The sequence below is a fragment of the Rousettus aegyptiacus genome, unplaced genomic scaffold (genome assembly GCF_014176215.1).
Source record: "Rousettus aegyptiacus isolate mRouAeg1 unplaced genomic scaffold, mRouAeg1.p scaffold_m13_p_6, whole genome shotgun sequence".
Taxonomy (NCBI): domain Eukaryota; kingdom Metazoa; phylum Chordata; class Mammalia; order Chiroptera; family Pteropodidae; genus Rousettus; species Rousettus aegyptiacus.
Genome location: NW_023416309.1, coordinates 96894939 through 96921648, shown reverse-complemented (window position 1 = coordinate 96921648; position 26710 = coordinate 96894939). Strand labels below are relative to the sequence as shown.

The 26710-nt window shown below is 53.6% G+C and overlaps 1 protein-coding gene across 5 annotated transcripts in view; it reads right to left on the bottom strand.

Moving 5' to 3' along the window:
* ARHGAP23 (Rho GTPase activating protein 23) overlaps positions 1-26710 on the bottom strand; it is a 74657-nt gene that overhangs the window by 40100 nt on the left and 7847 nt on the right. For 2 of the 5 annotated variants that reach the window (XM_016164704.2, XM_036222098.1), the window contains exons 1-3: positions 26470-26621; positions 3224-3385; positions 694-721 (exon numbers count right to left, since the gene is read on the bottom strand). In XM_016164704.2, coding sequence (XP_016020190.2) covers positions 694-721; positions 3224-3385; positions 26470-26532 — 253 coding nt within the window. In that variant the 5' untranslated portion in view covers positions 26533-26621. Of the gene's footprint in view, positions 1-693; positions 722-3223; positions 3386-6924; positions 7325-26469; positions 26622-26710 lie in introns of those variants that run through there. The other 3 variants (XM_036222097.1, XM_036222096.1, XM_036222099.1) reach the window with 3 other exon arrangements.

Below are 26710 nucleotides of genomic sequence, written 5' to 3'. Positions count from 1 at the left end.
TCAGCGAGGGGCCCTTTGGGATAGCAAAGGTGACAGCCAAGGGAGCTAGGCTCACATCTGAAAAGATAAAGAACTCAGGTCCCACCTTATGCCCAGCAGAACTCCAACGTCTCTGTTCCCAAGGACAGCCCTTGATCAGCTGCACCCCACCGGCAACTCTCAGGCCCTGCAGCCCCTGCCTGTGCCTCAATCTAGGCTGGGAATAAGTAATTCCGGGGGAGGGGCCAGGTCTTAGAAACCCATCTCCTCCCCGAAATGCAGTGGTTCTAACCTTTCTAGCACTAAGGACCAGTACTCCTGTAAGAATCTAATGCCTGATGATCTGAGGTGGAGCTGAGGTGGCAGCGGCTGCAAATACAGATGAAGCTTCCTTAGCTCCCTCGCCTGCTGCTCACCTCCTGCTGTGTGGCTCGATTCCTAACAGGCCACAGACCAGTACCGGTCAGCAGCCGAGGGGTTGGGGCCCTCTGGTGGAATGGACAGGGCCAGAGGGAGGCGAATGTGAGAAAAGAAAGAGAGGATAGAGAGAAAGTGAGCAGATGTCCAGAGTGGCCACACAGAGAAGAGTGAAGACAGGAACAGTAGTCGAGGGTTGGGAGCACAGCAAACCAGGCTGACTTGGGGGAGAGGGAGAAAAACAGCAGCTGGAGGGTGAGCCCCAGCCCTTCGGGCCCACCACTTGCCAATCCTTACCTCCTCCTCGACCTCCATTTTCTTCCTCCTGCAGGAGACAGAGATGCGTGTGGGCCCCCTCAGTCCAGTGCTCAGCAGCACAGGGGGAGGCCCAGCTCCAGCTGGGTGGGCCCCTTCAAGCTCCTCCACCCAAGAGCTTATCTCCACCCTCTTATCTTCTTTCAACTAGCCCAACACCCAGAGGGGGCGAGAAGGATGTCCAAGGGGACATGAAGTCCCAGGCATTGTTCCCCAATGACATGAGCTTTCTCTCATGCCTGCCGATCCCACCATGTCGGTATCTCAGCCATCTGAAAGCCCCCTATTCAATGGGGACTCATAACCCCTTCCCTTGGGGAGCTCAAACCAAACACACTAACACAGAGAGATGACCCAGGCAGACACAGATAAGCAGACATGACAAGTGCAAACAGTGGCTATCAGTTCTTAGAGAATGGAAGGGGAAGGCCTGATTAGCGTCCCTTTGGTGGGGAGGAGATTTCAAAGCCTAGAAGGCGGCATTCTGGGTGAGAGGAGTGGAGTACGCAGGCACTTGGTATTTGGAAATAAACAAGCATATGTAGGACTGGATCGGGTGAGCTGAAAGAGAAAAAAGTCAACACCAGCAAGCCACAGAAGTCAGACTAAAGCATTTGAGTTTGAAAGAGAGAAAGAGGGAGCTAGTGAAGGTTCTTGAGTGGGAGAGCGGATGTGAAAATAGCAGTTCGAGAAGAGGATTCTGGCATCTAGGTGCAGGGTTAAAAAAATGGAGTCGAGAAGACTCATTAGGGAGGTTTCTGAGATCATCCTGGTGAGTGAAGGGTAAAGGCACTGGATTTGGGGAGAGAATAGAAATGAAAGAAAAGAGAAGTAAAGAGACATGACTAGCCAGCGGACTGTGGCATTTTAGAGCAGGATCAAACCTTCGTTGTCATCTTGTCTAACCCTCTCCACAGGTCATCCATTTTACAGATGACAGGGCGTGACTTGTCCAGGGCCACTCAAAGACTCAATAGCAGAGGCAGGGCTCAAACCCAGGACTCTTTGACATGCCAGCCAGGACAGGAAAGCCACTGAGCACTGCTGGAGAGTCCCTCTGCCACTACCTTTCTGTGTGGGGTGTGTGCCTGCTGATACGGGCTGACAGCACAGCGAGCAGGTGGCAGAGGCAGACAGATGCGTTAAGATGGCTGAGTTCCCTGCAGGCTCCCTGTCCTGGGCAGGGTCTAGAAAGGGGTTAGAGCCTGTCCCTGACTGCCCCTGCCCTGGGGTCTTCCAACACCCCATGTGAACCAGGTCTCTTGGAGACAGGTCTACCACCCAGCCTAGATCACTCGGGCTGTTCTTGCCCCTCTCACCTCTCAGCAGGGATCCCTGAGAGAAGTTAGACGGGGCCAGGAAGGCGGGGCATTCTGGGGAGGGATGGAAGGAAACTCTGGAGGTTCCAACAAACTAGGGGGCTGATGTCCTTGGGCATCAAGGGGTGGGGCAGTGCCTTTCCTACACACCATCAGCTCCCACTTACACTCAGAAGCATAGCTGCAGCCAGTGAATATAGCTTATATCGGCCTCCCAAGATTCAGACATGGCTAGGAGAATTGCACAGCCATGTATACGTGATGTGTATTTACAGACACCGATATGCACACATCTAGATATACATGTGTGTATATGACCAGCATAGCATGCATGCTCATGTGCCCACAAAGAGCCATGCAAGCACACGGACACAGGCAGTGAAATTCAATGCCTCGGTTCTTAGGCAAGTAGGACCAAGCTCCCCAAGGGAAAGTCCCCCAACAGCTGTGCTGGCTGGTCCCAGCCCTGGGGTAAGGGGAGAAACAGGTTCATCGACTCCAAAATAAATCTGTCTCCTCTCCTGCTGGGAGAGAGGTGGGGAAGGGAGCAGGGGCCTCCTGGGGAGCCATGGTTCCTGCCTAGGGCCCCTCATGTCTTCCTGCACACCTGCTTCATTGTCAGGAACCCACCCCCCACCACCACCACCTCCAGTGTTGGGCTGAGCAGCCCTGGTTCCTGAACTCAGAGAACTTGACATTTATATGAGGTCTGGAAGGACCCTGAGGGTGGAGTTAGAGAAATGCCCTTGGGTTACAGCAGGAGCAAGGGAACCCAGAGATCTATAGTGAGTTAGGAGTTGTACCAGGGCTAGAACCCAGTGAGGGCTCTGCCCCAACACACAGAGCTGAGTCTGGGAGAGGGCAACAAACCCAGTTCAGAAGGGGCCAAGGGGTCCCAGGACTCCATCTCTCCAAGCAGGTTGTTCACCTTCCAGAGACCAAGAGTCTGGGGTGTAGGTGAGCAACCCAGCTCTCCCGCCTCTAGGTTTCCTGTCCTGAACCAGCCACCCTGCCCCTTCTCCTGAGAAGACAAAAATGACTCAGCCAGGGCAGCACGCACTTCTCTGGGACCCTCTTCCCCAGGCCACAGAAGGAGAAGAAGGACTTTGGAGGGAGGGGACAGAGCCAAGCAACATCACCTTTCCCATCGAGGCTCCCACAGGATGGGCCAGGGCAGCGGGCGCCGGGCATACCTTCAGGCTGAAGTGCACGGCGGACTCAGGCGGGTACACGATGAAGTGCCGCAGGGTGAAGCCGAAGCCATCCTGGAGACTTTTACGCAGGAGCAGTGTCCTCGGCCCCTGCCAGGGGAGGGGGCGCCCAGGAGAGCACCCATCTCTCGGGCCCAGTGGCAGCTGTGGGAACACAGGGAGACAGGGGTGAGTGGCCATGTGGCTCACACTCTGGGTCTGCACACTGCCTCCTGCAGCTCAGAGGACATGAAGGGGGCTGAAAGGATTCCATGGACCCTGGGGTTCCAAGCACCCTCCTTTGCCCCTGACCTCAGCCCTTCAGTCCTCTCTCACCATCATCAGCCCAACAGCTTCTTCCTTCTTTCTTTACCCTCCCTTCATGAAGCCTTTGCCACCAGGGGAATAACTCACTGTCACGAGTCAGGTGTTGGATCAGCTGAGTTCAGCAAATGTTCACTGAGCACCTACTATGTGCCAGGCACTGGACACACAACTGTTTTTGCCTGGGAGGTGCCTGCTGCTATCTGAGTTCATTCCTGCTGTTACACAATCTTACACATGCACACCAATAGACACACACATGTGCAGACAGACACACCCACAGGCACTCATGCACACAGAACGTATGCCCAGATAAGCACACTCATGTGCAAAGTGTACACAGACACACAGGTGAGTACACACACGCACTCTTATGTAGACAGACATGTGCACACAGTCGCACATAATCAGCCTCAAGTACACAACACAGGCCACATACAGACACACACACACACACACACATGCACAAACAGACCGGCCCAGACACGCCTCCTTCAGGGGCAGCAGTGGGAACAGGTGGGGGACTAAGAGCCACGAGGGAGAGAACTAGACATCAGCAACTGGAGACTTCCTGAGGCTCAGGAGCCCAGCCCAGAGGCCTGGCTGGTTCACCGGAACTGAGTGGGGAACTGGGTGATGGGGGGGCACTTCACTGCCCTCTGGCTGACCCACTGGAATACTTGGGATTCCCCAAGATGACATGGCAGAGGGTGTCTAAAGACAAGGGCTTGTGGACATACAGGTCTGTGGGGCAAGAGAGAGAAGAGGACGAACAATGCCCGAGGGAGGGCTCCCTTCAGGTGTTCTGCTCAGACATGGAGTGGGAAAGGGGTAAACGGAGGGTGTCAGAGATGAGAGAGGCGTGCCTGGGGAGGCACAGGGCAGACGAGAAGATGGGCACCAACAGCAGGCCACCCAGTGAAAAGCCAGGTGGCCTCCCTCGGGGACTCTTCAATCCCTCACCTCAGACAGCCTAGCCTAACCCCTCTGAGAAGCTCCTCCATCGCCACCTTCGACAGTCCTCAACACCTTCACTCCTCTTTGGTACAGGGTAGAAAGGTGGAGCTTGGTGCAGAGGGAAGAAGCCCCCAGTTCTGGGGTGAGGAGCTCGCACTGAATATTAAGTCTCCCTTTCTTCCCTGTTTAATAGCCAGAGAAAGCTCAAATTTGCCACACAGAGGTACTGATACTAAGAAGTTTCTTCATGTATCTACCCACTCTCCTGTTCACTCATCTGGTGGAAGGGAGCCGGCCCTGTGCCCAGTGCTACGCTAGAAATTTCTGCATGAGGTGGGAAGATTAAAGAAAAATATGACAGAGGCAATAGGCTTACTTCATACAGCCCCAGGGACACAGCCAGGTGAGAGATACCAGGATGCTGAGTGATACCTCAGGATGCTGAGATACCAGGGTGACCATTCTAACATATACATCCGAAAAACTACACAGTAAAGTTGTGAGTTCCTTGTTCGTGCAAGAGTCCAAGCAAAAGCTGGACGATCCCCAGTCCCGGTCTTAGCTAGGATTCCAGCATTGGGTCGAAGGTCCAGTGATGGCCCTTCAGCTCCTTCCACCTATAGTGATAGCCTGGATTCTCCCACTTAGACTCATAGTCCTGTGGGGGTCTGAGGAATCCAGAGGAGAAAATTCTCTGGGAATTCTATTGAGGTCTGAAATCCCCTGGATTTCCTATCTCTGCTGCCCTGGCAAGGAACTGATCAGGGAGAGAAGAGGGCCTCAGGGGACCCTCCACTGCCCCCTCCTTCCAGAAGTCTCTGCTCCTCTCCAGTGTGGGCAGCCTCCCCTGCACACCCTCCACCCAGGCTCAGAGCTGAGGCTGTATGCAGGGCCCATTGTTTCGCTGGTGTCCTGGATTAAGGTTTAAGCCACCAGCTGCCCCAGTGACGAGAAGTGGCTGAGACAGGTCCCTGCACGCCCCCCACCCCTCCCCCAGCACACATCCTGCCCGGAGCTGCCAGCTGACTAGCGGTGCCACCCCCTGGGGGGCCTGCCTATAACCCAGGGCAATGGGCTTGCCTTCTTCTTTCAGGTCCCCTCCTCGCCCCACGGCACCACTGGTGCCCCCACACTTATCTCAGCCTCTCCCTTCCCTCTTTTCTTTCCCTCAAGTCTTCCTTCCCCCATCCCTTCCAACTGGCTCCTGAGAATGTCAGTGTGGTAATCCTCCTGCCACCACACTTCTGCCTGGAGACACCACAGTCCCCGTCAACAGCCAGCTCTGGCAGCCACCCTGTGGGAAGTCCTTCTTTAGGTTTAACTTCAATCCTTCATGTTATTATGCCTGCACATTTCCTCTCCTCCCCTCTGACCTGGGACAACACTAGGTGATAGACACAGAAACAGAGAAGGAGCCAGCAATGAGAACTAGAAAGGCCATTAGATTGGGAAAGGATACAGCTCACACACATCCTCCCAACTCTGCTCTCTGAGGCAGGCACAGAGACAAGGGGATGGAGAGGGAGAGGCTCAGGGGGCACAGGGACATCACTGATTAACGCTTTCCTGCCCCAGATCTATTTCCAAAGGCTCTCGCCCTCATGTCAGGAAAGAGACATCCAGAAATATCAACTAATTCCGGGAGAAGGGCACATGGTCCCAGGGCCGCAAATTAGACAGAACCGGACATTAGGAACTAGAACCCAGGAGTCCTGCTCGTCCCCCCTCCCCCCCCCCCCACCCGCAGGAGCATAAAGAGGTCATTGCAGGGAGCACAGCGTTCATGCTGGGCATCGTTCCCACTATGACTCACACCCGACCAGCCTGGTCGATCCCGGACATCAGAAACACTGTCCCCACCCCAGCCCCCACTCCCACCCTGTCAGTCCTCACCCTGAGATCGCTCTCTACCTGCTGGGGCCCATTCTGCCACCTCAGCCTACTTTGCCCACTAGAAAACCCTTGTGTGTCCCCGCGCCCAGGTTCCCTACCAGGGGGAGGACAGGGTGGTTGGTGCCCACCACTCCATTTAGTGTCACCCCCGCCTGCCTAGGGCTCAGGGTCCCTGCCGGCCCCAACTCCCCAGGATCCTTGATGCCCCAGTACTTCTTCAAACAACAAGGGTCCCTTCCACTGTTCCACTGCCTGCAACCCAGGAGGCTTGAGCCCACTAGAGGCCATCACCTAGAATGGGTTTCCAGCGCCCCTGGAAGAGTTCCCGCCACTCTCACCAGAACCTCTTCAGCTCCTCACTCACTCACCACTCTGGGGCATCGGGCTCAGAATGCAGGACGCACACAGCTCGAAGATCCCAGAGAGTTGGTGGCCCGGTCCGCCCCCCACAACCTCCCCACGAGGCCTGCCCAGGCCTCTGCCCCTGCGTTCCCCACCCCACCCCCGACCCCCACCCCTTCGGTGCTCACCCTGGCCTGGCGCCACCCAGGCGCACTGCGGTCTCTGTGGCTGAGGCAGGGCAGCCAGAGGCAGCGCGGCTCCGGGGCGCTGCAGTCCACGCCGACGGCACGCTCCCAGCGCCAGCCCGCGGCCCCCGCGCGCTCCACACGCCACACAGCGCTGCCGACGAGAGCCGCAGCCGGCGGGGGCCCCCGGATCCGGCCGCCGCCCCGGCCCCTTCGTGCCGCCGGCCTGGCTTCCGGAGCGGGGCACGCCACGCGGGGACCCACGGCCGCTCCTCGGCGCCCCACGGGAGCCGTCCTCTGTCCTTCCGGCGGCAGGCAGGCCCCTGGGGTCCCCGCCCGCCCCCCGAAGCCGCGGGCCCCGGGCCCAGGGGCCCCGAGGGGACGGACGGCCCTTGCGGAGGGCAGCAGGACGGCTGGAGTGGCTCTGCGCCTCCCGCGCCTACAGGCTGAAGGCGCCGAGCCGGGACACGCCGGAGAGTCTCTCAGGGCAGACACCTCCCCCTCCGGGGCGGCCCCTGTCCGCGGCCGCCCCATCCCACGCACTCATACACACCCACACACACCCACACCCACACACACCCTCCCCCCCCCACACACACACACACGGCACCCCTGCAGAGTCACACAATGCACACCCTGTACAGGCACACGCTTCTCACCCTCCGACTCCGCACAAAAACTCACTGTACCTGGCCTGCACACATACTCCTTCCAGTACACTAGGCACCTAGCTTCCTGTGCCCAGAAAAACACACATCCACATGTGTACATGTGACCCTCACATAGAGGCACACACATAAACACACACCCTACCTATCCAATACAGACCTGCACCACACACATCCATACAACCCACACCTTCCCAGCCACACACACACACACACACACACACTTGCTCATTCACTCTCCCTTTGTCCACATACCCCACAAAAACACATGGACACACTATTCTCACATACACATTGTGTGTGGACACCCTTCCGTATGCACACACACTCTGGACACCCTCCTACGCGTATATGCCCCACAGGGACACATTTGCAAGCATACCTACTATGGGCCTCAAAGCATACCAAACACCCCCCACATACCCACCCATACACTCCACACATAGTCCGCACTGACGTCCACAAACCCCAAGAAGGCAGATAGACTTACACACACTACTCGGCACTCCCACTCACACACACACACACACACACACACACACACTGCCCAGCATTCCTGCTCATAATACCCCACACCGAATAAGGCTGCAGGTGGAGTCCTCACCACCACCGTGACTAACCCTCTTGCATAGGACCCCAGACCGTTTGCTCTGTCCAGAGGGGCTACCACCACAATGACAATGGGCTCCAAGCTGCCCCCCACCCCTGCGTACATACATGTGAGTCAGACAGGAAGCCCATGTTGATGGCAGACCCTGCCCTCCTCCCCTTCCTGGCTCTCTCTCTTCCTAGGCCTCTTCCCGGGTGGGGCTGGCAGAGGCCTTGGCTAGTAAGTGTGTAATCGCCACCACCATTTCTATCCCACTTGACCGTTCACAGTGTACTTCTCACCATAGCCCCTCATTGTGGCCTGGGGCCATTGCTATGATCCAATTTTCAGAGAAGGAAACTGAAGCCCAAGAGCACCCGGCCTGTTGCGGCAGCGCTGGGACTCCAAACCTGGAGGCCCTCACTCCAACTTTGGACCTTATTCCCAAATTCTAGCCAGCATCCAGGGAAGAGAGGCTGGGGGTGGCATAAGTGGAGGCGGCTCCCGCCCAACTCCATTCCCAAATCTTGGAGTCTGGGAAGGAAGAGTCCTAGTGCTTGGGGGCAGCTACCAGAAGGGAGAACAGAGCAGAACTCTGTTCCCTCATTTCATCACCCGTTGTCCTCAGGAAGGACAGCCCTGATGGTAGATCTTGTGGGAAGCAGGGGAGCAACATGGAGAGGCACGGAGAGAGGAGAGGGGGCCTGGAAGCCGAGGGAGAAGAGACAGAGAACCACAGAAGCGGGCAGGAGTGACGGAGGGAGAAGGAAGGGAGGAGGAAGGGTGAGGGTGAGGCATGTGGGGGGTCAGGGAGCGTTTTTTGTTCTCCTATTTCCTGTTTGCCTCTTGCTGGGCCCCCTGTGCAGGAGCTGGACCCCCACCCCCACCCTGGCGGAAGCCGGAAGGGAAGAGCAAGGCTGCCACTACAGCTGAGTCAGGAGGGCTTAGGGGCAGAGCTGGGAAGGACCGCAGTCAGGGGAGCAGAACATACGGCAGCACCCTCTGCTGCCCCTCAATCCTAGAAAACCAAGGATTCTGAGTCAGGCCCCCTCTTGCCCTTGTCTTCCCTGAGCCTCCCGGTCATGCCCACCAGAGGCCAGGTGCTCATAGACCAGCTGGAAGCACCACCAAGGTGTGCTCAGCCACATTAGACTCTTTGGCCCCAAGCAGAGGGCAAGGGCCATGGAGATGTCTTCGCTCAGAGTCTGGCCTTTTCTCCCAGCAAGCAGCCAATAAGTCCTTCCAGTGACCTAACTTCCTCTCCTCTTGCTGCAAGTCCAGTCCTTGGCTCTAAGAAAATGGAGTAACTCTCCTTTCTCATGTCCCAGGGAACCTCTCACGGCCAACAGATACTGCTGTGTGTCTGGATCAACCCCTGGAACACTGGGTTCTGTGTCCAGGGCTACAGAGACCTGGGAAATGATGAGCCATAGATGATGTCCATTTCCTGCCCTTAACCTGGCTGGAGGAGCAAAGCCTCACAAAGGAGGTAACAGCCTGGTCCAAAACAAACCCACACTACCCCCTCCACCCCAGCTGCCTCTACAGGGAGGTTACAAGGGGGATGTACACAGTAGGGCCTCCAAGGTCATACATAGTTTGAATAAATGATCCTCCAGGCCTGGGGAGCCTCTCAGCCCCCTCCCCCATTTCCTCTGGGAAAGGAATGTGGGGTGGGCCCCAGAGGGTGGTGGGGGAGGGGTCCAGGACTGGGAAATACCAGGCGTAGCTGAGATTCTATTCCAAGCCTTCCTGCCTAGTGTGAGTCCTCCTTCCCTACACCCTCCCCAGCTTCCTCCCCCCAAATCAGGAATTACCCCACTGAGTAGTCCTTCCCATCATCCTCTAGTTTGACCAGCTTGCAAAATCCATTCAGCCTTATCTTCCTGAGGGTCCTTGGGACAGACCTTGGGGACTGCAACCCCAAGGAGAGGGCATCCAGTCTTCCTCTCTCCAAGTGAGATAATCATCCTTTACTGCTTAAAAGCACTTTCCCTTTATCTCATTTGACCCTTACTCTACAAATTGGATGTCCAGAGTTTGCTTTTATAATCATTTTTCAGATGCGGAAACTGAGGCTCAAAGAGGACAAGTGACTGGTTCAAAGCCTCACTTATACTAAGCTGGGACCCAGGGTTCTAAAGCCCAAGTCAGATTTCTTTCCATTTCTCTCTCATTTATCATTTGAAAACCATGTCTTAAGTGCCTACTGTGAGCCAGATGCTGTGCCAAGGGCTAGGACGCTTGGGAGAATAAGACAAGGCCAGACAATGCCCTCAGGGTGTTTAGAGTTTTACTAACATCTCAGCTCCTGAAACCTTTAGGGGTTTCCAAGTTCAGATTCAAGCCTGAGCCAGCCACCTTCACCCAGGGTTAGGGGATACAAGAAGGAGGGAAACTGATACCTTTGAAGGTAAGTTCAGAAAGTGATAGAGAGGGGCTTGGTGTCAATTTGCCTGCTTTTCTTTCCTCTAGCTTGTTTAGCACCTCCTCCCAGAATGTTGGCCCCAAACCACGAGACAAACAATGCCTCGAACCCTAAGACAATGAGCTAGCACTTACAAAGCTTCAATTGGTCCCATATTTACACTCATTGCACACCACCAAACACAGACCCACAACCTCACACCCAGACAGCGCAATTCCACCACCAGTCCCATCCATCTCAGGCATGCAGGCAATGTGATACCCAAGGCATCTCGTCTGCCCACGCCTGGGCCTCTGACCCCTACCCTAGTCTCCTCGCTCAAGGGCAACCACCCCCTCGATCCTCCTCCACTATTTTGCCCTATTCAGATGCCTGGTTCTCAGCACCACTTGTGTACAATCCTGACATGCCCCAACAAGCCAAGCTGATGAGCCGGCCCAGCAAGCCTGAATCTCCCTAACACCCTCATGGTGCAGACAACCCCTTGTCACCGTCACCATCACCGGGAGCTTGGGGACCTCGCACTTGGTATTGTTCTGAGGAGTAGTTCAAAGGGTCTCTCCAGACCCATGCTCTCCCCCAAGCTTGCCTTGAGTTGGGGTGGTTGTGACGTTTCCCTCTCAACTCCAAATTGGGCCAGAGCCAAGAAAGGCTGGGGGAAGGGAGGGTGACAGAAAAGAGAGGAGGAACAACTTGAGATGCCAGAAATCTCACTGTCATCTCAAGGAGGGACTAACTGTGATCCCAAGCAGCACAGAACCCCCTGCTTTATTGTGACTCAGGGATGAGCACATGGGCTCTGAAGCCCAGAACTCTGGGTCTAAGTCCCGTCTCTACCACTTTCTGGCTGTGAGACCTTGCCTGAGTTACTTAATCTCTTTGAGCCTCAGTTCCTCACCAATAAAATGGGAAGGACACTAATTCTCTCACCTCATAGATTTTTGAGTGAATTAAGTGAACTAAAGAAAGTCCTTAGCACAGGCCCTGGGCACATAGTAGGGGTTCAATAAATGCAAGAGGTTTTTTTTGGTTCTTTTTTCTTTTCCTTTAAAGAATGTTTTTATTGAGGTATAATTAACATACAACATTATATTAGTTTCAGGTATACAACATAATAATTCAAAATGTGTATACATTGTGAAGTGATCACCATAATAAGTCTGGTTAACACCTAGCATCATCTATGGTTAAAGAATTTTTTTTCTTGTGATGAGAACTTTTAAGATCTGCCTTTCCAGCAATTTTAAATATGCAATACAGTCTTAACTATAGTTGCCTTGTTGTACAATATATCCCTAAGACCTCCTTATTTTAGAACTAGAAGTTTGTATCTTTTGACTCCCTTTACCCATTTGGCCACCTCCCCAAACCCTCACCCCAACACTCTGCAACCCCCCACCCCCACCTCTGGCAACTACCAATCTATTCTGTTTGAGCTTAGTAGGTTTTTTTTTGTTTTGGGGTTTTTTTAAGATTCCACATGCGAGGTCACTCCTTATATATCTTTCTCTGTCTGACTTATTTCGCTCAGCACAATGCCCTCAAGGTCAATGCAAGCCGTTCTGATTGTCTTTTGAATATTCATACTCACACACCCAGCCACACTCACATTGAGACATGCAGGCAACTTGGCCACATGTACACAAAGACACGGTGACACATGCAGACACTTATGGAGGTCTACACCGAGCCAGGTGAACCCACTCACAGGAGCATCACCACCACATCCCCCTGCTAACCCCCTACAGGCTGCTACATGCCCCAATTCCCCCCAAGTAGAAAGGAATCATCAGGAGCGCCCCCTTCCATAGCCGACCCTGGGCAGGCCCAGAGCCTTGCCTTGGAGGCCCTTTGGGAATGGAGAAGGGGTGGACAATGTGAGACCCCAGGATGTGGCCTGCTCCCAGCAGGAAAGGAACTTGGCAAAGGTGCCAGGCTGGCAGGACCTCTCCCAGCAGCAGAGCCAGTTCCCTCCTCAGGAACAGCAGAGGGAGGGGAAACTAAAGATGAGCATCTTTCCTCACGGTGGAAAATGAGCACTTGCAGAAAAGAGTGAGTCTGGAGCCAGCCACAAAGTAAACAGCAGGGCCATTGCCTAGGCAACTGCGGCCAGCATGGGACAAGGCCCACCACAAGCCCTCTCTGCCCCCTGATGAGTCCACTCAGCAGTCCCCTGAGGTCTCGGTTCATGCCCTCCACATACCCATTCTGGTCTCTAGGCCTGTCTGGGGACTTCCCAAAGGAAACGGCCTATACCTCATCTTTAGACTGGGAGCTCCCTGAGAGCAGGGTTTGGGGGTTTTGTGGGGTTCTTTTCCCATATCAATCTAGGGTCTCCCGAAGTTAATGGCCTGTGTCTTTCCTCTCAGATGGGAGATTGTTCAAAGGCATGGCCTGAGTAATTTCAGAAACAGACTTGTGCTACTTGAGTGCTTCCTACATACACAGTAGGCTCTCAACAGTTATTTGTCAACAGTGAGAGTGTGGAGAAATTGGAACCCTCGTGCATTGCTGATGGGAACACAAATGATGCTATTGTGTAAAACGGTACGGCGGTTCCTCAAAAAATTAAACAGAAGTAACCTATGATCCAGCAATTCCCCTTCTGGCTATGTACCCAAAAGAGGTAAAAGCGGGGACTTGAACGAATACATCATCCCCTGTGTTCACGGCAGCAGTATTCACAAGAGCCAAAATGTGGAAACAACCCATAAGTTCATCAACAGATGAATGAATAAACAAAATGTGGTATATACATACAATAGAATTTTACGCAATCTTTAAAAAAGGGAAATTCTAACACCTGCTACAACATGGATGAACACTGAAGATGTTATGCTAAGTGAAATAAGCCAGACACAAAAGGAAAAATACTGTATGATTCTACTTATATGAGCTACTTAGATTCATAGAGACAGAAAATAGAATGGTGGCCGCCAGGGGCTGCAGGGAAAGGAGAATGTAAGTTATTGTTTAATGGGTATAGAGTTTCAGTTTGGGAAGATGAAAAAGTTCTGGAGATGGATGGTGGTGAGGGTTGCACAACAATGTGGATGTACTAAATACTGCTGAAATGTACACTTAAAAACAGTCATTTTCATGTTATGTATATTTTACTACAATAAAAAAAAATTGCAAGGTCAGAATTCAAATGGAAAAAAATTGTTGTTGAAAGAAGAGGAAACAAATGAACAGGTCTCCTATTGGGGCCTAGGAGCGGGCCCTGCCCACAGAGGTTGCCCTGGGCAGCTGGGCACCTCCTGCCTAGAGGACCTTTCCCTCCCATCCCTCCCCACTGTGTCTTCTCAGGCCTCCTATTGTCATCTTGGGGCCCTAGTAGTCCCCACACAGGGGGAGCTCTCAGGCTGCCAGGGGAGTCTGAACCTTGTACACAGTAGGTCCTTGGCATTGACAAGGACCTACCATCTATTGGAGGCTGGACTGATGGAGGCATAAACTCTTGGGATGCCATAAGACCCTGGAGAATTTTCCTGGCAAAAGCCAGGCTAAGTGTGAGGTTCCTGCCTCCTGAGAGCGGACCCTGCTCAGCACACGTCTATTTCAAGCCTACACATGCTTACAAACTACCTGTAACAAACACACACACAAAGGTGTGCACACAGAGGCAAGCTCTTGTTCTCCCATGCTCTCTCATACACAGCTCCAAGAAAAACACGCCTACACACTGAAGGATACAGTCTTGTCAGAGACGCAGGCAGGTCCCATGTGCAGCAGAGCCCCCTGCTGGCCCAGGTCTGGCACACTTATCACCCTCACAGGGCGGTGAGCAGATTGCCCTCATTCCCTCCACCCCGCCTCCCTCCATTGCAATCCCCAGGCCTCTCAGCCCCAACCACACCCCAGGATCATCCCTCCCCATCTCCTACAGAGGAGCAGTGTCCCCAGCAGAAAGAGTGACTGTGGAACCTTAAGAAGGGTCTCCCTTTGGTCAATGAGTATGAGAAAGGCCAAAGCCTCTTAGATGGTGTTAAGAGCAGTCATTTCTGGAGGCAGGAGACGGCCTACAATGACTCTTCTCCAAAATCATCACATCCAATTTCTGACTTCACACTGGAAAGCTCATTTCAGAGGAGACTGGAGGAGAACTCTGGAAGTGGCTTTTTCTATGGTCCCACGCACCCTTCTCCAGAAGTTCTTCCTATTGTCTGACCACCTGGGCAGAAATGACAGGTGCACTCACTGGATTCTTTCAAGAGAGAGCTCAGTCCTAGTGAGGCTGAGACCACATTCCCTCCCAGGACAGGTCTCAGCAGATTCTGAAAGTCTCCCCCAGGGTACATGGGGCTCCCTGTGGGGAGAGGATCTTAGCTCCACCCCTGAAACCACACGCCCCCTCATCCAGGCCCTGCCTGACCTGCCCAGGTCACCCCTTCACACCCAGCCCAAGAGCAGAACCTCTCCCTAATCCAGCTGGTGATGCCCCAGAGGCAGCTGGAAGGGCGGAGGTGATGGTGGCTCTGCAGGGACAAACAACCTCCCCTGGCTTCTGTCCATGAGGGAGTTGCAATGGTTTCTGGGCTGGGCTCTGTAGTTAGAACAAGACAGTCGGCATTGCCTTTGGCCCCAGATCCTACCCCCATCAGTTTGCCTGGCCTAGTATTAATATTTGTTGAGCCCTTACTATATGCCAGGCATGCTACACATGCATTGCCTCATTTAAGAGCAGGGCGGCTTCTTGGGATAAGTGTGACACACACATACACAGCCACATACTCCACTTTGATCCCTTGCCACAGTCACCCACCCACACCGCCCCGTCCCCTGCCCCACGGTCTGGTGCTAAGTAGGGAACATTGGGCTAACCCACAGGAGGCCAGTGAGAAAGATCACAGTCCCAGCATTGAGAAGGCTGACATGGAGAAAGGGTCACGCTTGCCATTGGTACCGGCCTTAGCCATTTTCTGGTGATGCGAAGGTCACACAGGTTTTTTATTTCTTCAGCTACAAAGTGAAGTTAGGAATAGCAGCCTGATAAAGCTGCTGAGAAAACATTCTGGGAACCAATAAATGGGAGGTGTTATGGCCCCAGCCCTATATCCCATCCATTAGAGAGCAGATTCTGTTTTCCGAACGTCTCCTGAGTCTGCCCACTTCTCCACGTCCACTGCTCTGTTCTAAGACACCATTACTCCTCTGGCCCCTGACGGTCCAGACTTATTATGTTAATACTATGACCATCAGACTCTATGCCTTCAGGCTCCATACCCACCACGCCTCCTTCCTCTGTGCTCTGGCTAACCTGGCCTCCTTCCAGTTCCTTTGAGGACCAGGTACTCATCCAGCCCCAGGTCCTTTGCACATGCTGTTTCTGGAATACTGTTCTCCCTTCCCCAGCTCCCTCCCTGCCTCACCAACCCACACCCTATTTAGAACTCCCATCCACCCCGTAGTTCTCAGCAAAAAAGTCACTTCCCCAGAGCTATACCTCTTTTGGGTCCCAGACTAGGTCAGGTCCCTCTCACAGCACTCTTGAGTTGGTGTCTATATATTTATGAGATTATTTTGACCAACATCTCCCCTACCCCTGGGGCTGTGAGTTCTGGAAGGCTGACACCATCTGCTTTGCTGACTGTCATATCCCCAGCTCCTGGCACAGCACCTGGCACAAGGCGGGTGCTGGGCACACTGTTCCTGAATGTGAAGGAATGAACGAACCTCTCCTGAAAGCCCCTGGTAGCTGGACCCATCCCCAGGGAGGGATTTACCTGGGGCAGGAGCTGCTTCAGATCTTTGTCTGTTGGTTTGCACCCCACCCCTTCCTCAGTGGGAACCAGATGCAGAAAGTGGAGATGCTGGAATAAGGGAGTAAGGGGGAGGGAGGGGGGAAGAGAAGCTGCTTAATCCTTTTTTCAGCATCCTCTGTCCCCTCGCTCCAGCTGGCCAAGCCCTTGTCCACTCAGGGCTGGCCCACCGCATCCACAGTTCCCTCTCCCTGGATTATAACACTTGTCTCTCCCCTTCCCCATTTTCCCTTAACTGATCCCTTATCCTCCAGGTCTCAGCTTGACAGTTTCTGAAAAACTTCGCAGACTGCAAGCTAAGGAACTTGCCAGAGTCCCACAGCTAGAGGCCGCTCCGATTCAAGCCCAGGCTCTTAGCCACCACGTTACACGTCTCCTTACTACCAGTTTCTCTCTCGAGGTCTGGCTCAAAGACACGACCCTTCACTCTGTCTAGGTTTCCTCTTGCGGGATCGGCCATCTCTAGGTTTCAGGAAGATTAGTTAGTTGAGAGGGCGAAGGTTAGGGGAGGCAGACAGAGGATGGAATAAGGGGAGAGGAAAGAAAGGAGAGGAGGGAGGAGGGCGGAGGGTCGGCTGCTTCGGGCCAGCCAGACATGAGAAACGCCAAGTATGCGAACTACACCAGCCCCTGAGCTATGAATAGTGCGGCAGGCTCGCAGCCCAGGTCTGCCCTTCCCCCACTCAGGCCCCCACCCCAACCCTCCCACGCCAGCAGTGCGCCAGGGGCCTGAAAACGGGAGGGAGCTGAGGAGGCACGCTTCGGGGCGGACGCTGAGTGGCAGGAGAGAAGGGGTGTGGTCATGCAAATAGAGAGCAGCGAGCGTATCTGATTGGTGGGTCTCTGCTGGTCTGGGAACTTGAGCCCAATGGGCACTCAACAAGAGTTAGCGAGGGCTCAAGCCTCAGCACCGCGCAGGGCCCATGCCCTCACCCGCTTCCCAGCCGGCTGTGGTTCCCAAACCTGGAGGTCCTTCGGGTCACCCCGTGGCTCAAAGTCCATTGATGCTGTGCACTGGAGGCCTCGCACCCTCTTCTGTCAAGGCCCCGTAAGGTTCTGCCGCCTTCAGACACAGTCCTTGCCCACCCCGGCTCCAGGACAGCCTGGCCTCCTTTAAAGCTCACACGTCTGACAGACAGCTGCGTGACTAGGTTGACCGGGTATCACCGAGAGCCTGGCACCTGGGAGATGCTCAACAAAGTTCAGTAGTCCACAGAGATTTTTTAATTAATAAAATTAATTAAATTTATAAAGAGAAAGACAAGCAACAAATAAAGAGGCTGCAGAGAGCATAGTGTCTTAAAGTTCTGAAAAAGGATTCAGGGGAATCTGGGTTTGAATTTCAACTTGGTCCCACTTCCCAGCTGCATGTGCCTGGACTAGTTACTAACTATTCTGAACCTCTATTTCTGCATTTTTAAAATAGAGATAACCTATTCTTCATGGGTTGCTGTACAGATTAAAGAGACAGTGTGTGTAGAGTGCTCAGCACTGAAATGTTCAATAAATGTTAGCCTCAACCAATACTCTTATTTTTATTATAACTACTATTATGTGTTTCTCACAATGCAGTGCCAAGTGAGATGGGAATGTTTAGTTCATTAGTCAACAATATTCAGTCAACATGGCCTGATCTAGAAGCTGGAGATAGAACAGTGAAGAAGACAACATCCCTACTCTCATGGGGCTTAAGGTCTAGTGTTCAGAGGAGGAAGTCCCCATATAGTCGAGGATATTTGTGTGTGTGTGGTGGGGGGTGCTTTACAGAGAAGGATATTTGAACTGGGCATTGAAGGATGAATAGAAGTTTGAGAAAAAGAGAAGGCAAGGAAAGCTATATCAGACAAGAGAAAGAGATGGTATGGCAAGTTTCTGGAAAGGGGAAGAGGATGATGCATCCTGTTCCTATCCTGGCCTCTCCATCTCCAACTCCACTTTCCGCCCCCATCATTTGATCTGCTGCCTTCACTGCCTGACATCCTTCCATAGATCCACAGTATCTAGGGAGCAAGTCATGCTGGGTTTTTCTGTCTGGAATGCCCTTCTCTTACCAGCCCTCTTTTGTCCCAGCAGACATCTTTCAAGCCTTGGCAAGCCTCACCCTGTCAGTGAAGCCGAGTTCCCTTCGGAATTGAAGTATCTTTAGTGAAGGCAGGGGTTCAGTCCATGTCTATTGGCGGAGCCCTGGGGTCCTCTATACCAATCAAGGGCAGACCCAGATTCCAGGCAGGCACAGGGAGAACCCTGTGCACAGCAGAGTCACGAAGAAGCAGGAAAAGCAGAACATAATCGTCTGCATCCTCCACCCTTCTTTCATTATGCCGACCCCTACTTGGATTTCAAAGCCCAGCTGGAAGCAAGGGAAAGGGTACATTTTCTCAGAGCGGGAGGGTGTCCTCCTAGGCTCTTCGCTGTTAGGGAAGGTGGCAGTGACACAGGAAGGGCTTGGGATTCAGGAAGCCCCAGATTTAAATTTGGATGCTGGGCGAACTTTGGGAGAGTTATTTACCCTCTCAGGGTCTCAGTTCTTGTACCAGTAAATATACAACCACTCCATGATGGCCCTTGAAAATTCATCAAAAAAAATGTTTCACTACAGAATCTTTAATTTAATGATAGGTTTGGAAACAGAAGATGAAAGAAAGAAGATTAATCATATCGCCAACTGGTTTTTAACTGATCCCTATAGCGATTCTACCCAGCAACACTGTTTCCATCTTTAAACCCTGTCACTACCTTTGTGGCTACATTCACACTCAAATGATGTCATAGTGAAGACACTCATTTGTGTCTACTGTGAGTCTGTCTCCCCAGTTATGCCAGACCATTTTTATGTTAATTTTTTGGCAGGGGGTGGCAAGGGGTGTCCTAGTCTGGCAGACCGTGTAAATGCAAATCTCAGAACCCATGGTGATAAAATCTTAGTGGAGCTGTTGGGTGATAGGAAAAGCAGACAATAAACCTCTTGAAGGTAGGGCTGTGTTTTTATTCATTCAGGTCCCACAACCCCCAGAGAGAGCCTAGAACATAGGAAGTGAGAGGGCGCATGGGAATGATCACCAAATGAATGAAGTCCACCTTGCATTAAGATCTGGCTGCTGCCTGATTTTCCCAGGCATAGAACCTACAGTTTCTGAAGTCAGGTCCTTCTCCTGCCCTAGGCTGAAATTAGGGAAGAGGGCAGGACAACACTCTATTCAAGCCAGGCCTGGGAATGTCTTCAGTGCCCCCTGGGGCCACACTCAGTCTCTCAGATAACACTTTCCCTAGCACTGTGGGACCTAAGCATCTGGAAGCCATTGGAAGAAAAAAGGTCCCAGTGGGGAAGAGGCAGGTGGTACCTGTTTCTCTGTCCCATCAGCAGCGCAGCCTTGTTGCATGGCCCCCATTTCCTGACTTACACCCTTCCCTTTTACAGACATCCCACCTTCTTCCTGGGCTCTGGGCCCAAACTCAGCTGCCCCCTCACCCCCACTAGGTGCTGCAGGGCAAAAGGTGGGTGGCACTGTGCCAAGGCTTCATTAGAGCTAATGAGGGTTCAGCTCTGCAGATGCCAGTGCAAGATACAAGAGAGTACCAGAATGATCCGAGGCCCCCATCACGACCTTGGGCTCTCAGCTCCCTCTTCCCCTTCTCTTGCGAGGAACCAGGGGTCACACCCTCAGAAGAAGATAGGTAGATTTAGAAGAATCTTCCAAGTACAGAGAGTGCCATGATGCCACTAGAGAGATCAGGGTGTGGAGAAGGAACTGGAAAACAGCATTAGGGGGTAGGGTTCACATCTGGGCTGCTGGAAGCTCCACTGTCCACTGCTTGGTCAACAGAAAAAAAAGAACCAACAGAAGCCATCCCTCCCCTCCCTCCTTTCATGGAATCCCAGCAGGTCAGCAGCAGAGACTGGGGGCACTTCTCCACTACCCTCAGATTACAACTCAGCAACCTGGACCCCCTTCTAACCTGGCTTCCATCTTCCCTCTTCCTCCCACCTTTGCCTCTCCCTTCCGCTCTGCCTCTGTCTCCTTGGTCTTGAGCTTTCTCTAGGCCTGTTTCCCTTGAGTTAAATGGAGAGGCAGGGGGAGAGGAGTGGCCTCTAAAAGCCCTCCAGCTGAAACTTATGAAGCTCTGTGGTGGAAGGTGAGGAAGTCTCCACTTCAGCCTCCCCTTTTAGCCTCTCGGGGGCTCTCAGGAGCAGGAAAAAGCTCTGATGGCCCAAATCTCCACCCATTCCCCCAACCCAGAGCTCTATGTCCTATATCCACACTCGATTCTCTCCAAGGAGCTCTCACACTCTGAGAAAATTAAAGAGAAAGAAGCTGTGTATTTAGGAGCCCAGAGTCAGACAGAAATCAAGCCGGAGCTGATAAAATAGCCAGGCACAGGGCCAAAATGAGCTCTGCCCTTCCCTATACTGACCCCCCACTTGGAGGCCAAGACCCTGGGGCATTGTCCTCCCACATGGCTCCCACATGTGCCCCCAGCCTGGCCACATTCCTCCAGCCCCCACACCTCCTGCCAGCCTGGCCGCCCAAAGCTTGCATCCTTGGCTCCCAGGTCTCAGTCACCCTTATGCCCCGCCCCAAGCAGTCTCTCCACCCAGAGATTCAGGCTAAGCTTTGAAAGGGTCACTTCAAAGAGGACCTGCCTTTGAGGGCCCAGCCAGACCCAGGGCTGGCTCCTCGGCCAGATTCTCTGTGGCTGGGGACAAAGGCTCCACTGTTCTCCCGACCCCCAGACGCCCCCAAATACACTGGGCATAAGAAGTCTTTCTTTCCCCAGTTTCACTCCTTACAGGCCCCTGCTTTTTGTCACTGGAGTAGCCCGGCCCCTCCTCCCGGAGAAGCTGGGAGTGGGGGGACAGGGAGCTACCAGTTCCCCCATCACCACCACCACCATATACTCAACCCCTTGGGCAGCTGGGACATGGAGGCCGCCCTGGAACTGACTTCAGAACCAGTGGCCCAGGGGCCTCACTGCCCTTCAACCACTAAGCCCTTTCGGAGCCTGCGATGGCCTCTCGCTTTATCCTACCCATCAGAACTATATCCATCCTCCCGGGTCTCCTCCAGGCAGCCTCTCAGGACTCCCCGACCTCAGAGGAGCCTCACTGCACAGCCCTGATCACAGCAGCCAACCTTTTACTCCCCTCCCCAATCCCTGATAGCAGGAACAAGGTCCCACCTGCTCCTCTAATTTCCTACCACATGGTGCTGATCCCAAAGCAGAGCCCTTAAGGATTTTCGTGTCAACCCTTCACCCAATGCCTGAATTCTCTCGAGTCCAGCCTGTGTTTGCCTGGCTCCACTGATTGGGGCCCTCATTACCTCTAGGAGCAGCTCATTTCCTCTTTAGATTACTCCGACCATAAAGTGTTCTTTTTATTGAGCCCAGAGTGTGTTGTTCTCATTTCCATCCACTGATTATTGTTTGTTGAATAATAGTCACTACTAATAGTTGACATGTCAGCCACTTCACTTATATTACCTCATTTAATCCAAATTAATTTCGAGGGATTATTTCGGGGATAAGAAAACTGAGGCTAAAAACAATTAAGTAACTTGGCTGAGGTCACACAGTATACAAGCGCTAAGGCTGAAATTTAAACCTCAGCTGGCTGAAGTCAAGACCCAGACACCCAACCTAACTCCCAATATGCTGAGGGGCCATGCCAGACACAGGTCCCTCAGCTCCCAGGGTTGCCTGTCTGTATTAGAAGGCGGACCACATCCCCACACTGAATCTTCTTTTTTTCCTAGCCAGTTCTCCCACCAGACTTTGTCAATAGATAAAGTATGACCTGGGGATAGTGACTAACTGATGTTAATTCAAACCAGCAAATGGGGAGCAGAGGGAGTCAGAGAGAAGAGGTCACCTATCCATGGGCACACAGGTTTGAGGAGGCTGGAGGAGATGACCCTGGGCCTAAGGTTTAGGACTGGAGGTAGCCGGAAATTCAATACCCAAACCAGACACTTCATCCACCCTCCAACTTGAAAGTTGCAGAATCTTCCACGAAGGTGATGCATGGGGTCCAGAGAGATAAAAAAGAAACAGGCCTCAGGGCCAGAGAGATAAAAAAGAAACAGGCCTCTTTAACCCCATATGTAGTCTTTTCTCACATGTGCATTGCTCAGCACTGTCCCCTTGGAACTCTGGGGGAAGAAGGGAGACTCCAAGTGAGGGCAAGAGAGAAGCCAGAGGACTGCAGGCCCCCAGTGGCCCGTTAAGCCATAGAGAGCAGTTGAGACAGGGTGTGGATGAGCTTTCCTTTCGTCTCTAGGTTTTGGCTCAGGCATTCCTGGCACAGCTAACACAGCAGTGCCCCTCTAGGCCGCCTTCCCAAGATCCCAACCACAGCTATTTCCAAAAGGTTAGATTATAGAATTCTGTGGTTTTTCTATACAATGTCAGTCAGTCAGTCAATCAGTCAACAAACACAGGGCTATGTGCCAGGCCCTGTGGATACCAAGATAAACATGACACCTTTTGGCCTGTCTGGAATAAGGTTAAGAGCAAGGTCAACTCCTTAGTTCTGCCACTTACTAGCTATGTGACCTTAGGAAGCCACTTAATCTCTCTGTGCCAGTTTCTTTGTCAAATGGGATGATGATAATGTGCCTACTGAGTACTTGAGAAGTTGCTATTATTATCTTTCTTGCCCTCAAATAACTCCAGTCTGGTGGAGGAGACTGATACGTAGACTGACCATCACGATGCCATGCCAGGGACAGAGCTGGACACAGGGCACCCTGGGAGGCCAGAGGAATGGCTGCTCCCTGGCCTGCACTTAGCAAACATTTATGAAGAGTTGCTCCGTGCCAGGCACTGTGCTGGCCACAGGGGACACAAAGATGAACGGGACACATTGTCCACTCATCCTTGCTCCTCCCTGCCCTCCCCATTCCCTCCTGGGCCCAGTCCCAGAACTCTGCACTGAAGGGGGCACCAGGGAAAGACATGGCCTGGGGGCCAGGCAGTCAGAACACCTGGGTTCATGTCCACCACTCACAGCCTGCTTGATGTTGGACACTCTCTGGCCTCAGTTTCCCCACTGTCACATGAGAGAGTTGGACAAGATGACCCCTCCGGTCTTGATTCACTCTGACCAGTGATGAATATATTCTATCCCCATAGGGCTTTAAACTCACTCCAAAGTCCAGTCCCAAGTCAGCCTGTTGTCCCGCTGAGGCAGTGGGGAGAAGATGCCTGCCTGGTACTGACTGGCACTGCCCTACTGATGAGCTGGCACAATTTCATATGGAACAGGGGGGACTGGATCTAAAGGCGGATTGTTTGAAGTGGGTGGGGGTGCTAGGGGAAAGGCAGAGCCAGCTCCCTATTCATGGCTCTCTCTGGGGAGGGAGGGAGAGCAGGATAATTAAAACCAGGCTTTGTCCAAATCCCTGACCAAGCCAATATCTCACCTTTGAACCCCTGTAGCCGACAGAGCAGGGCTGATGCCCCTTTGGAAGGAAAACACCAATAAATGGAGCCATGGCCAAGTGCTATGGGTTGGCATGGGGGAAGGCGGGGATAGGAAGTTGGACAGGTAAAGGAACTGATTCCCCCAACTGACACCTGAGGCTTTGCCACCCTGAGACCTATTGTCTCCACCCCTGTCCCAACTAAAAGAAAGGCAACCAAGCTCCAATCCAGCAATAGATTGACCTTGATCTTAGGCTACGTCCAAGAGATAGACCCAGATTTGGAGTGGAACTGACAGCAGGGCAAGGAAGACCCTGAAAATAGGGATAGCAAGGTGACAGCATTGACTAGAGCCAGGATCTTGGCTCTGCTACTTGTTAGTGATGTGATTTTGTTCAAGCTCTTAGCTCTCTGTGCCTCAGTGTTCTCAACTGTAAAATGGGAATAATGTTTGTGTGTGAGGATTAAATGAGGTAATTTATATAAATCCTGGCCTAGAATAATTGCTATCTATGTCTTAGCTATCAACTGTACTATGAAAGCAACTCCCCCTCCTTAAAAACACATTTTTCCCCCCCAGGTATTAATGTATATGCTTATTTGACTCTATCTGCATCACCTATGACTTTGGATTTCTGCACTTGAATTCGACTTCACAAATCTACCTTCACAAATTTCTCTGCATGATGCTCCAGGCTAGCCTCATATGCTATAGCCCACAAGCCTCTCCCTAAACGTTCTCCTGAAGAGCTAACTGCAATCCCTCATTTTGTAACTTATTCCATTCTCCTCCTTTGTAGTCGTTTTTTAAACCATCCTTCTAAGCATCCCTGCAATGAAGGATGAAGCAAGAAATGCCTCGAGAGGCCCACTCCCGCGCTGCCCTGTTCTGTAACCAGCACCCTCCCTCATCCCCACTACTATCCACGCCAAAAATGCTGCAGCCCTGGAGGGCCAGATGGGTCTCCTGCTCCCCTTCCCCATGAGCTCAGGGCCACCGTGTGGAGAGGGTATGGAGGTCTCCATCTAGGGTACCCAGACACAAAGCCTATTCCCTAGGCCTAGTCCTTCCCTGCATGTGCCGGGATCCTCAAAAGCCTGCCCCATTCCGCTTGGTGTCCCAAAGCTACCTTCCTAATAATGATCCCCTCTGCAAAGTTTTCATCTCGTGACTCCCATCAGAAGACGGGGCATTTGGGAAGGGGTGGGTCAGAGGCAGGGACTGGGAGCTCACAGCCACTTAGGGGTAAACTCAGCCACTGTGTGAGCAAGTAAAAAAAGAGGCTGGGCCGGGGGCCTTTGGTCTTGTTTGGAGGTGAAATGACCGGTTATGTAATAGTCATTCAAATTGCATGCCAATGAGCACATCTCAGTGAGAGCAGCCACTTTTGGGAATGGGACTGTTGCCCTGGCAGAGGGGGAGAACCACGTGGGATCAAAGCCATTCACCCCCAACTGGGCCCCAGTGGGGGTGAGGGTGGAGATGGCAGAGCGGTGGAGATGAAGTATGTGTTGGTGGGGGGAGAATTCAAGGGACTCAAGCTTAATGACCTCCACCCCCACCCCCTGCCCATCCTGAATTTCAAGTTTGTAATTAGGAACTCTTTGGCTGAAAGGTGGAGGGGGTGTCCGGGGTAGAGATGCAGACTGAGGAAGAACTGAGCATACATACATCCACCTCCTGAGAAATGTACCAGTCTCAGAGTTGCAAAGTGCCAGACCCCAGCTCCAACACTGGGGAAGGCTAGGGAGGAGCATCCCTAGGACCTCCAGCCCTGTCAAAGATTAAGAGATCTCAGCTCAGAACTGGACCTCAACCTGTCCCCATAAGAAACTTCTTTTCTAAGCCCAGAAGACTGGCTTTACAGTGTTTATCCGTTCAACTTGGGAAGGGGGGGAGTGCGGCGGGGTGCTCCAGCGGGACTGGGCGGCCAGACCCAGTGGTAGGGGCCTGGCCCCTCCCCAGCCTCAGCAGCTGGCGGATGAAAGAACTCAAGCAAAGTAGCCTAACGCTGAGTAATGCCCCTGGCACCCCGCGCCCAGACCCACCCACAGCCAGCTGGAGAGGGCAGAGGGGAGGGCAGCCGCGCCTGGAGGGCCGGGGGTCCAGGACCTGTTTCCCTTCCCCGGGACCGGGAGTGGGGAGACGGACTCACGCCAGGCAGCTCGTCGCGCGGTTCTGCCCGGCAGGGGGCGACTGTGGCGCGAGAGGGGGGTGTCCGGCCACAGTGGCCAAGGACATCCCGCTCCGGGAACCCCCTCCCCCACTCCCTCTCCCTCCAGCTGTGCCGGGGCCTCACCAACGGAAAACGAAAACTCGGGCAGAGGAAACGGCGGCAGACGCCCCGCCTGAAAAACCCGGACAAAAGGCGCGGGCCTCCCGCCCCCGCTACCCGGCCGCCGGGGTCCTGGCACTGCCTACGGGGTCGTTGCCCCCTGCTCTGGCAGCCCCGCGCGTCCTGGCCCCCTGCCTACCTTCTTCCTTCCCGCCCAGGGCAGCTCTCTGTCCGGCTCCCTCCCCGGCCTGCCACCAGCCGAGGATCTTCGCAGCCGTGCCCGCGATGCCCGCGCTGTGCGCCCCTGGCTGTACCCGCCGAACGGGGGCGCCGCGACCCTGGCCCTGCAGCCAACTCCCGGGAAGGACCCAGATCCGCCCCCTCCCCTGGCCCAATACCTCACCTGGGGAGGCCGGGGCTCCGGGCGGGGCGGGATCCCGACCAGGCAGAAGGCGACTCCATTCATCGGGCGACAGCGGCGGCTCTGCGGCCAGGGCACTACTCGCGGACCGGGCAGGAACCCGGGAGGGGCGGAGCCGGGGGCCAGGCCCTCCCTCCCTCGCTCCTCCCCTTGAGCTCAGACGGGGCGCACCCGCTGCCTCTCCCCAGGGCAGCAAACTGCCAAAGGCGACTGAGGTAGGGTT